Source organism: Gadus morhua, chromosome 4 (assembly GCF_902167405.1).
Source record: "Gadus morhua chromosome 4, gadMor3.0, whole genome shotgun sequence".
NCBI classification, from domain to species: domain Eukaryota; kingdom Metazoa; phylum Chordata; class Actinopteri; order Gadiformes; family Gadidae; genus Gadus; species Gadus morhua.
This window is the reverse complement of record NC_044051.1, coordinates 36083641-36096140: the sequence shown is the minus strand read 5'-3', so window position 1 is coordinate 36096140 and position 12500 is coordinate 36083641. Positions and strand designations below refer to the sequence as shown.

At 50.2% G+C, this 12500-nt stretch overlaps 1 protein-coding gene across 5 annotated transcripts in view; it reads right to left on the bottom strand.

Moving 5' to 3' along the window:
- The window catches only part of LOC115542257 (dystrophin), a gene marked incomplete at its 5' end in the record, with an annotated part of 63869 nt that extends 51637 nt beyond the window's left edge, over window positions 1–12232 (bottom strand). For all 5 annotated transcript variants that reach the window (XM_030354445.1, XM_030354442.1, XM_030354443.1 and 2 more), the window contains 14 exon segments: window positions 1913–2102; window positions 2661–2815; window positions 3858–4069; window positions 4615–4732; window positions 5383–5552; window positions 5970–6066; window positions 6382–6480; window positions 6953–7102; window positions 8147–8272; window positions 8853–9000; window positions 9841–10016; window positions 10386–10521; window positions 10937–11109; window positions 12110–12232. In XM_030354445.1, coding sequence (XP_030210305.1) covers window positions 1913–2102; window positions 2661–2815; window positions 3858–4069; window positions 4615–4732; window positions 5383–5552; window positions 5970–6066; window positions 6382–6480; window positions 6953–7102; window positions 8147–8272; window positions 8853–9000; window positions 9841–10016; window positions 10386–10521; window positions 10937–11109; window positions 12110–12232 — 2073 coding nt within the window.
- Window positions 12233–12500: the final 268 nt, after the last annotated feature.

The following is a 12500-nucleotide window of genomic DNA, read 5'->3' as shown; positions in this document are numbered from 1 at the left end:
CAACATTTAACATCTTAAATAAAATCTGGAAAACAAAAAACGTGTCACTCAGGACCAAACTAAAAATCTTCAACTCAAATGTCAAATCCACTCTACTTTACGGATCCGAAACCTGGAAGAAAACCACCAACATACTCAACAAACTACAGACATTCAGCAACCGCTGTCTACGACGCCTCCTGGGAATCTACTGGCCCAACACCATCTCAAATGCCAACCTTTGGGAACTCACCGAACAAGAACCAATAGAGACCAATAGAGAAAATGGAAATGGATAGGCCACACACTCAGAAGAAAAAACAAATCAATTACAAAGCAGGCCCTAACATGGAACCCACAAGGCAAGAGAAAGAGGGGAAGACCTAGAGCCACCTGGAGAAGAAACCACAGAGCAGGAGATGAAGACGAAAGGGCTGACATGGCAACAACTGGACCGGAAGGCACAAGACCGAAGAGGATGGAGGGGCTTCATCGATGGCCTATGTTCCCTAGGGAGCTTAAAGGCCTAACTAACTAACTAATACTGTTCACAACAATGGTCGTGCCATGGAATAGAAACGAAGACCACCCCCCCCCCCCCCTACTCCTTGACCACCTTGACTAAGACTGACCTTAGTCAAACCTTGACTACATTTTCTGAGGGAAACACTGCCTTGGTAACGCCTATGGCCGTGTTCACATCTAGCGTTTCTTGTAATAGGGAAAAGTTGAGCTGACCGTTTTTTCAACAAAAATAAAAGCTGGCAGCGTTTTTTTTTGCCCTAAAAGCGCCGAGAGCGTTTTTTCTATCGCCTAGCAACGAACCCATTCTAGACCCGAAGTTACTCGCCTACTACGTATCCAGGCTAGAGCCCATTAGACATGTTGTAGATCTCGACATGTTCTGTAATTTCAACTATTAATCGCTCCACCGGCACTTTCCCCGAGTGATTTGTCCGCCATTGTTTCTTGTTTTGACAGTTGGGAGTTTCCTTCGTGACGAAGCGTCAATGTTCCGCTTGTGATTGGTCAGATGCCCAAAAGACGCCTGACGTCGGCCGCTTTCTTCCTGAAAGTTGACCTTTTTTCAACGCTCCGTATGGCAGAAAAAAAACGCTGGGAGAGGCGTTTAAAAAAACGGCCGTGACTTTTTCCAGAAACGCTCTGCTCCATAGGAATGTAATGTAAAACAAGCGCTGGCAGATTAAAAAAAACGCTAGATGTGAACACGGCCTAAGTCGATAAAGTAAACAAGCTGCTGTAACAGAGAAGAACTGCAGGATTCCAGATTGGAACCCCATAGCCCCCATGTAACCCCCTACCTCCCACATCTATGGACCCCACCCATAGCCCCCCCCAAACCAGCATCACCTATGCTACCCCCCCCCCCCCCTTCACACCTTCCACCCAGAGTTCCGATCAAAACCACCACTAAAGGACCCCCCACCACCGCCCATAAGTCTTTCACAACCGCTCATAGATCAACCCCCCCCCCTTTCAAAGACCCCTCATCACCACCCACAGATCCTTCAACCACCATGGTGCCATCACCATTGCCCAACACTAATGACACACGGAAAAAAGCAAGACACTTGCGGACCCTCCCAGACCCTCGGTGACCCCCATGGGCCCCCACAGACCCTAACGGACACTCCCAGACCCTCGGTGACCCCCATGGGCCCGCATCAGACCCTAACGGATCCTCCAAGACCCTCGGTGATCCCCATGGACCCTCACGGACCCCAACGGACCCTCAGGATCTTTGGCTCCCTCCTGGGCCTTCCAGACCCTCCCGGACCCTCACTAACCCTCACGTTCCCTCCCTTACCCTTGTGGACCCCCTACAGACCCTCACGGACCCTCCCTGACTCTCCCGGGACCCTTGTGGACCCCCCCCAAGACGAGCAGCCCCCCCCCCCCCCCCGGGCTCTACCTTCCACTGGGCCAGCAGGTTCTTGGCGGCGTGGGGCTGCTCCTGCAGCCGCTCCTGGCTGGTGGCGTCCACCAACACGTTGCACGTGGTCTCGGCCTCCGTCAGCCAGTTGAGGAACTTCTCCAGGTCCAGGTGGAACTGCTGCAGCAGCCGCAGGGCTCCCTCCAGAGCCCCCTCGCGCTCAGACACCCTGCAGGGGGGGGGGGGGGGGAGGGGGGGGGGGTGAGGTGAGGGTGGAGGACGCCGCTACCGCTAGCATCGATGCTAAGCTTGAGACTGATGTAATGTGTAATGCGTGAACTATAACGTAGGTAGGGGAGGGTGAAACGGCAAGTCCATCCAAATCGCAAAAAAAGATAAATTGTAGGAATCAAGGTATGTGTGTCTCAACTCAAAAACTCGCTATATGGATCCAACAGACAGACTTTTGTTTATATAGATATATATTTTTAAACGCATATATATTGTTTCACTTCATTGTAACTAGCGTCCGTATTTTGTGGTATTGTAGCTCTTCAGGTGCGCCATGACACTAGCAACATCTGTGTTTATGTCTGCATACACAGTGTGTGCGTATATAATATAAATATATATATATATATATATAAATATCCTCGGTTCCAGTTCCTGTGTTTGCTTGAGTGAGCTTGCGCGTGCCTGTGTGTGTGTGAGTGTGTGTGTGCATATGTGTGAGTGTGTGTGTGTGTTTGTGTGTGTGCGCGTCCGCTCGCGTCCGGTGGTCGCTCACCTCTTGCTGACGTGGGTCCAGCTGCCGTTGATGGTGTCGTGCAGGTGTCGGACCAGGTGAGTGTCGTCGGCGGAGTACTGCCTCAGCAGACCGTCTGCCTGCGAGTTACACTGCTCCACCTGCCCCCACCACGCCGACAGGTCCTTAGCCAGACCCTGGACCGGGTGGGGAGGGGGGGGGGGGGGGGGGGGGGGGGGGGGGGAGGAGGGAGAGAGGAGGGGAGGGGAGGAAAAGAGGGAGAGATAGAGGGAGGGATGGGGAGGATGGGAGGGAGAGAGGGAGAGAGATGGATGGAGAGAGGGAGGGACAATTGGGGGGGGGGAGAGAGGGAGAGAGATAGATAGAGAGGAGGGAAGGGAGAGAGATGAATGGAGGGAGGGGGAGGTGGGGAGGGAGAGAGGGAGGGAGAGCGATAGATGGAGAGAGGGAGAGAGAGAGAGAGGGGGAGAGAGGGGGAGGGACAGGTGGGGGAGGGAGAGAGGGAGAGAGATACATGGAGAGATGGAGAGGGGGAGAGGGGGAGGGAAAGAGGGAGGGAGATAGATGAGAGAGTGGGAGAGATAGATGGAGGGAGGGGGAGGAGGGAGAGAGAGGGAGAGAGGGAGGGTGGAAGAGAAGTTGGGAGAGAGGGAGAAAGATAGATAGAGAGAGGGAGGGAGAAGGGGGAGGGATACATGGAGAGAGTGGGAGGAGGGGAGGGGGAGGGAAAGAGGGAAAGAGGGAGGGAGGAAGAAAGGAAACAGAAATAGATGGAGAGAGGGAGAGAAATATGGAGACACGTGAAACGTGAGAGAGAAAGAGAGGAAAGGGATTTTCAATAGGAAGTACAACACTGATATTAAACACTGCAAAGACATAGATTTATGATGTAGTCGTTGACAGACATCATTTGATACTGAAAAAGTATTTTTCATTTTCATCCCAGTATTTTAAGCCAAGATCTGTTGTAATGAAATTACGATAATCTAGATAGATTTGATGTGATTGTCTTGCCATCTGTGTTTGTTTGGCTATCCGAGTGTGTACTTTGTATGTTTGAGTGTGTGTGCTTGTACGAGTGTGTTTGTTGTGAGTGTGCACTCATTTGTCTGTATGTGTGTGTGATCAAGTATGTGCATATGTGTGTTGGTGTCTATGTACGTGCGTGTATGTGTGAGCATGTGTGCGTGTGTGTGTGTGTGTTCCCACGTGACCGACCTTGAGTTCGTTGTTCTGCTTCTTCAGTGCCTCCACCGTGTACGTGATCTCCGTCATGGCATCCATCCTCTCATTGGCCTCCTTGATCAGAGGCTCCACCTTCCTCCTGGACTCCAGCCAATCGGTGGAGTCCTTCAGCATGTTGTGAAGCTGCGCCGTCCTATCAGAGAGCTTGGTCTGGGAGTCCTCCCAGTGGGCCTGAAGACGCTCGACTACAATGAAGAAACAAAACCATTGAGTGGGTGAATGAAGGAATGATTGAATGGCAAAATGAATAGAAATATAAGTCAATTGATAAACACAAATCAATGAATGAATATAATACTATAATGGTATAAATAACTCCATTATAAATAAAAAATAAAACATAATGAAAATATAACCTAATGATATAAATGACTCCATTCATTCATAAGGAGGAAAAGGACAACAGCACCACAAACAGGATCCACAAGTAGCCATGGATACGAAGGAGAACGTCAGTTATAATTCACTGTTTTTTTACTAAATCCCTGATTAAGTGCTTATACTTGTTGTATCCTAGATTAAAATCATATCTCCAACTTGTAATGCCTGTGTTTAGTCTGTGTGCGCGCGCGCGCGTGTGTGTGTGTGTGTGTGTGTGTGTGTGTGTGTGTGTGTGTGTGTGTGTGTGTGTGTGTGCGTGTGCGTGTGCGTGCGTGTGCGTGTGTGTGTGGGTGAGCTTGTGCGCGTGTGTGTGTGTGCGCGCGCCTGTGTGTTTGTGTGTGTGACCCACTGCGATCAGTGATGGCGTTGCGGGTCTCCTGGTTGCTGGTCTTGTTCTTCAGGTTCTGGGCTGCAGTGACCTGCTTCTCCAGCAGGGGGCGGCGCTGCTCCATCTCCTGAAGGGAAGCCTGAGAAACGACATTCAACGTGATACAACTATCAAACTGCCAACTGTTGTTGAGAACGTTTACATGGACAGAGAAACCCGGTTGGGCAGAGTAAGCAGGTCATGGTGTTTTTTAATTTTTAGGGATGACAACCCTCATTATTGTGTTAACATGAACAAAAAGGTGACCGGGTTATGGTTCACTCACGGTTACAGTTTACCTCGACCGTTTGACAGGCGTGATAACACCAATCGTAGCATTTGACGATACCTTTTGGATCAACAGTTGTAGACCTATTATGGTTTTGTTAATATCGATACTAAATAAGACGCTGAGTATGTTGACGTGCTGTTCAGGAAACTTTCTATTTCAAAATACCAAGCTGTGGACATTTTGTCTGTAATTCAACTTCTTCTCTTTTAGATCTGAGATCTTTTATGAAAGAGGTGTCCTCAGCAGGCCGAAAGTGGGTTCAATACTGGCCTACCTGACCCTGAGTTGAAAACCCGACCTTTGGATTCAAGCCCATAATGCTATTACATAATTATGGACTTGAATTAACCATGGCAACACCTGGTTACCGTGTTTACATGAGAGACAGGCCGACCTGTGTTTTAGGGGTTGTGGTTTCCGCCTGCATTTCAAGGGGTCTGTGACCTCTGAACTCTGACCTTGAGCCCTTGGATGTTGCTGTTGATGTCATCCAGGTCAGCCACCACCACCCGCTTGTTTTGCACCATGTTGTCCAGCATGCTCAGCCAATCAGTGAGCTCGGCCCAGGACTTGTGGAACTGGGCCAACGCAGCCGACTCCGCTTGGCCACTTCCTAGTAGGGTTTGTTCTGAAAGGTCACGCACACGTACGTACGACATGCACACACACACGCACACACACACAGGCGCACAAACACACGCACACGCACGCACACGTACACACACGCACACGTACACACACATATGCACACACATATGCACACACACCCACGCACACGCACAGGCAGACAAGCAAATAGCACACAGACACACACACGCACAGGCGCACAAACGCACGCACACGCACACACGCACGCACGCACGCACATGTACACACACGCACACACACACATATGCACACGCAGACAAGCAAATTGCACACAGACACACACAAAATCATACAATTATATAAATGTTATACTCATAAAAGAAATACCGCCTTCCCATGATGCATCTGGAGAAGCCGCACAGACAGCTAGACACGGAGGCAGACAGACGGGTCTTACGGGATTTCCTGGCCGCCAGTAGAGCCATCCGTTCTCTGTGCTGTCTCATCAGCTCCAGTATCACTGACCAGTCCTCAGTCAGCTGGGCATGCTTCTCCTGCACACACACACACACGCACAAACGCACCCACAGGGTCCAAATTGTTTAACCGTAATAATTCAAAATAATATGAGATAAACACATATTTAACACATATATTACACATACATCACTCCCATATATTGTAATAAGGGGTCAACTATCACTCCCTATACATATATCGCTCCCATATATTACAGAATTGAATTCTTTCCATCAGCCTTCAGCATAGACCTCGCACGCACGCACGCACGCACACACACACCCACACGCACACACACGCACACACAATGCTTTAGGATTGGATGACATCAGGCCGTGGGTGACCCTGACCTTGTCTGATTGGCTGGGAGGGTTGTCCTTGTAGAGCTGATTGGCCCGGTCCAACAATGACTCCACCTCTGGCTCCTTGGCCTGCACCTCCTCCACCAGCTGTGAGTCATAGCGCTCACGTCAGTGACTCAGCCAGCTCGTCCACTTTGATTATAAAACATCCGACAATGCGTGTTTGTGTGTGACTACATGTGGTGCCAACGTCTGACTGTGTATGTGGGTTTTCATGCACAACGGTGTGTGTGTGTGTGTACGTGTGTATGCAAGAGCGTGTGTGTGTTTGTGTTAGTATATGACATACATATGTCTGAATATACACATTTATAGATATGTGTGTATGTGTGTGTGTGCGTGTTTGTGTGTGTGTGTGTGTGTGTAGGCATGCATGTGTTTATTATATATACCTCAATTTATACATGTGTGTGTATACATGTGTGAACTTATCTAAAAATACCCATGTGATTGTGAGTGCGTGCGTGTGCACGTGCGTGTGTGTGTGTGTGTGTGTGTGTGTGTGTGTGTGCAAAATATGTGTGTGTGTGTGTGTGTGTCTCCGTATGTGTGTGTCCACCTTGGGCTCCAGCTCCTCCGGGCTGCTCTCCAGGCGGGTGCGGGCGCGTGCTGCCCAGGCAGAGAGGTCCGCCAGCTGGCCCTGGAGCCGCTCCAGGTCCCTCAGCAGGCCCTCCATCTCCAGCTGCCACTCAGGCAGATCCCTGGACACCTACAGCACACAGAGGTGGGGTCCACACCACCACAACTTTATTAACCACGCGGACGAGAAACAGGTGCTGTAGGTAGGATTTTTGGAGACATTATTTGATGTGTAATTTGCTTACAATGGCACACCTTTTAGTAATTGAAATACACTTTGAGAATATCTGTTCCTAGTTGTCTTTGCCTGCTTCTGTACCAATTTAGTCTTTAGACCGCTCCCAATTAATTTCTGACCAATCAGGGCATCTCTTCCGTTATTGGTTCCGGTAATCCATCTTGCCTGTCAATCACAGGTGCGGGAAATGCAACTCTTGTCAATGTTGGAGTACCATAGGGATGGAGGAGGTTTTTTTGTGCTGTTCGTTTCAACCTCTTGCTCTCTACCGCTCTTTTCTGCTCTCTTTGAACCTCTGGAACTTTACCTACAGCGACTACAACTTCTTCAAGGTTTCTCCCTTGCTATTAAAACAAGTTTTTCCTTGCCCTTTAGAGGGTTATGTTTGTCAGTGTTTGTCAGTCTGTGAAGCCCTTGTGCCCTGTAGTCAAGAATAAAAAATTGTAGCGATCAACATTCCCTGGATGGATCGACCCGAGGATGGGCGAGTTGAATCTTCAAATTTCTAGCTCACATATTTTGAATAGAGTAAATCGCTGTTGTAAAAATGCCTCTCAATGCCATCTATTTACCACTCACTCACCTTGTAAGATACTTTCATTCAAAGCGTCTAATGCGGACCCATGTGACTGAAGGCTTAGTTATGGTTCCAAGTCGACGTAACGCAAGGGGGTTCACGGGCGCATGACGTCCTTGCGGACCCTCCTTGAGTCAACTGCAAGGGCGCCTGCCAAGAATGTTAACCTAGCGACGCAGCAGCGAGGGCTGTGATTGGTCCGCTCACTAAAACCCGACGCAGAACCCAAACAGGTTCACGACTGCGTCGAAGCGTCGCGACATGGAACCACAAGTGAGCCTTCGGGGAGGAGGTCATCATGGACCCATGGTAGGAGCTCTGTGGAGCGGAGGCACACGGCAGGGTGCGGCGGTACGGACCTGGGCGAAGCGGGAGTTGATGACCCTGATGTCGGCGTGTTTCTCCGCGGGGACCTGGTTCTGCTTCAGCCTCTGGTTCAGGTCCTCCACCGCCAACGCCCTACCGGGGATCTCGTCCACGCGCGCCTGGAAAACACACACAAACACACACACGCAGAGACACACACACACACACACACACACACAGACACACACACACACACACACGTTTACGGCATTTGGCAGACGATTGAAAGAAGAATGTATTGCTGTCTGACTCTGACACTGTCTAGTCCTTTAGGAAAGCTTTTGGATCTAAAGAGGCACACGGTGCATCCAGACACATGTCATTAAGGAGCTGGCAGTGGGTGGGGGGGGGGGTTTCTTGCTCCTCGAGCCCAAACAGGTATACTACCATTTAAAAGTTTGGGGTCACTTAGAAACGTCCTCATTTTTCAAAGAAAAACACAGCTTTCTACAATGAAGATAAAATGAAATGAATGAGAAAATATAGTCTAGACATTGTTAAAGGCTGATTGATGATTAGAATACCCTTGTGCAATTATGTGAGCTCAGCTGAGAACTGAAAAAAATAAAGTGTGAGTGTTCATGGAAATCACGAAATGTCTGTTCGACCCCAAAACTTCTGAACGGTAGTGTAGAACGCGAACATCGCTTGGCTCGACCCCAGACCCTCCGGTCTGGGCGTTGAAACCCCTGGTCGTACCTGGACCTTGACCAGGGTGTCCCTGATGTGCTGGGGCTCGGCAGGGTGTATGGGGATGGCCAGCACCCCGTCGGCCTGGTCCAGCCAGGCCTGCATGGAGCCCAGGTCCTCCTCCAGGGTGGCCGCCGCACTACGGGCCTCTGAGGACCTGGAGGGCCACAGTCAGGGAGGGGGGGTTAGATCAGACTGGTTCAGGGTACACTGGACCAGACTACTTTAGATGACATTAGACTCGACTAGACTATGTTACATCACATGGGACTAGATTAGACTACCTAAGATTACATCAAACTCAACCAGACTACATCAGATTACATAAGACTCGACTACACTACATTAGATCACATCGGACTAGACTAGACTACCTTAGGTGACATTAGACTAGAATAGACTAATCTACCTTCATTTATATTAGACTAGACTAGACTATCTTGGATTACATTAGACTAGACTAGACTACAATATAACACATTGGACTCCACTAGACCAGACTTCAATCAATTCTGCTACTCACAGCACAGTGATTGACAGCTACCTTTGGTTTTTTGTCGGATCTATCGAAACTGTACCCCTCTCGCCGAAGCCACAAACCCTCCCCCATTTTTTTTTCTTAAGGCTATGTCCCACCCCCAACCTCCCTTTTGATGGATGTCTCACGAAAAGCCATGTGACTTCCGCTGGACAGGGCCTTAGAGTAAGCGGTACGCTAGCTGCATGACCACCACTCACCCACCCACCCACAGACACCCTCACCCCCCAGCCACCCACCCACAGACACCCTCACCTACCCTCACCCCCACCCCAACGACAGAGACCCTCACCCCCAGCCACTGACACCCTCACCCACCCTCAACCCCACCCCATCCCAACGACAGAGACTCTCACCCCCACCCACAGACACCCACTCCCCCACCAACCCTCAACCGCCCACCCACCCACAGACCCACAGCCCCCCCCCCCCCCCCCCCCCACCGTCCCGTCCCCCCACCGTCTGCGGTGCTGCTCCAGTCGTCCCAGGGCGCTGGCCCAGCGGGTGTGGAGGCTCTTGAGGGCCAGCAGCAGGCGGCCGGCGTCGTCCGGCGTGCTGAGCTGAGCCACCTCCTTCCCCGCCGACGTCACCCGGCCCAGGGCCACCTCCTTCGCCGGCACCGCCTCCGTCAGGTCCTGGGTGGAGGGGCACGCGGAGAGACAGACGGACGGACGGTTGCTTAGGAACGAGAGCACTGACTCAGATGATTTCTGTGTTTGTTTTGGCTATCGAGTGTGTACTTTGTGTGTTTGCGTGCGCGTGTGTGTGTGTGTGTGTGTGTGTGTGTGTGTGTGTGTGTGTGTGTGTGTGTGTGTGTGTGTGTGTGTGTGTGTTTATGTTGCTGGGTGCTTTTTTTTATCCACTCAGTTATAATCGTGTGTGTGTGCGCGTGTGAGTGTGTCTGTGTGTGTGTGTGTGTGTGTGTGTGTGTGTGTGTGTGTGTGTGTGTGTGTGTGTGTGTGTGTGTGTGTGTGTGTGTGTGTGTGTGTGTGCGTGCGGGGTACCCGCAGGTGCTGGCGGTGTGTGTCGGGGCTGCCCTCGGCCAGGTTCAGCGTGTTCTCCGCCTCCTCTAGCCACGCCTCCAACGCCTTCTGCTCCGCCGAGAACTTCAGCCACTTTGTGTTGGACTCCTCCCATCGCCTGGAGCCACGCACACACACACACGGGCACGCACACACACACACACACACACACACACACACACACACACACACACACACACACACACACACACGGGCACACACACACACACACACACACACACACGGGCACATGCACACGCACACACGGGCAAACGCAAACAAGCACACATACACACACGCACACGCAAGTAAAAACACACACACACACGCTACATAAGCCATATTAACAGATACATTTCTATTCTTTACCTGAGCCAATCCCAGTAAAGCTTGTTGAGTGCTAGTCTCCCCTCAGCCTATCCTGGTGCAGCTTGTTGAGTGCTGGTCTCACCTCAGCCTATCCTGGGGCAGCTTGTTGAGTGCTAGTCTCACCTCAGCCTATCCTGGGGCAGCTTGTTGAGTGCTGGTCTCACCTCAGCCTATCCTGGTGCAGCTTGTTGAGTTTGTCCCAGTTGGTCTTGAGGAGCAGGGCCGTGTCGTGGATCTTCTGGGCCTCCAGAGGGCGGGCCCCCGACACCATCTCGTCCCTCCTGCCCAGGGCCTCGTCCACCGGGGCTACTAGCTGGTCGATGCTGACCTTCGCCTCCTGGACGGGGAAGGGTTCAAGGTTTGGATCGAGAGGGTAGAAGAGGATTCAGACGAATTCTTTGCAAAAAAGTGTTTGAAAATCCAACAGAAAACCAGCCACAGGAACCACACCGTTTGCAGTTTCTGATTGGTCTAAATAATCACCCGGCACCGATTTATCTTTTTTTTTTTGACAGGAAACAATACATTGTTCACGAGCAGTACCAGAGTTAGCTATAAGCAAATTTACATCCGTAGTCCCTGTAGTCTAGTCCCAAATGAGAAACCACAAACACAGTAACATTAATTTGAGGTGGGGCTATCACTGATGTTTGAGTTTAGTGCTTGGGTAAAATGTTTGTTTGTGTTGTTTATAAAAAAAAAACTACATCTATGCAGAGTATGTAATGGTAGCCTAGTACAACAAAGACACTTATGACCAAAAACTTAAGCGATGTAGATTAGACAAAACAGAAGACAATATGCAGGTGAAATTATAATAACTTCAAAACAACTAATGAGAACTCCATTAAAACCATGACTAACAGCTCTGCTGTGTTTCCAAACAAACTGTTTACACAAAAAACGAATTAGGCTAATGCCCCGACCCGAATAAATGATTTGAAGTGATTAGGTTTGAAAGCTCTATCAAGAGAGCTCTGGCCAATCTAACAAGCTCTGAGTGGGGAGGGCGAGGAGACACACTAAATGGGAACTTTCAAAACAAAAGCCCCGTGATGCAGAGTGAGGAGACATGTTGATTATAGTTTGCTTCTTTCACTTTGCTTCTCTCATCTTTTTACGGCGATGACACACACGCACACACAGAAACACAAATACTAACACACACACATGCATGCAAAGAGACACACACACAAAGACATGATTGACTGTCAATGGTTTTAAACAGGGAATAGAGACCGTGATGCTAGGGTAGGTTGCAACGTTGTATTAAACAGGGGATAGAGACCGTGATGCTAGGGTAGGTTGTAACATAGTATGAGACAGGGAATAGAGACCTTGATGCAGGTGTGTTGCTGGGGCAGGTTGTAGAACACGGCGGGCCAGTATTCAGGGGAGTTGAGCTTGAAATCCGCCTCAGACACCGAGCGCAGCAACACCTGTAGCTCAGTCATGTACTCCTACACACACAGACACACACACACACACGCATGTACAAGCGCACACACACACACATAAACAGGTGGACACGCACGCACGCACACACACACACACACACACACACACACACACACACACACACACACACACACACACACACACACACACACACACACACACACACACACAGGCGGTGAGCATCATTGTAAGCAGTATTAAACAGGGAATAGGGAGGCACTTCACCCGGAACAGCACACAGGCTCAGCAGGGAACGCTCACAAGAACAGT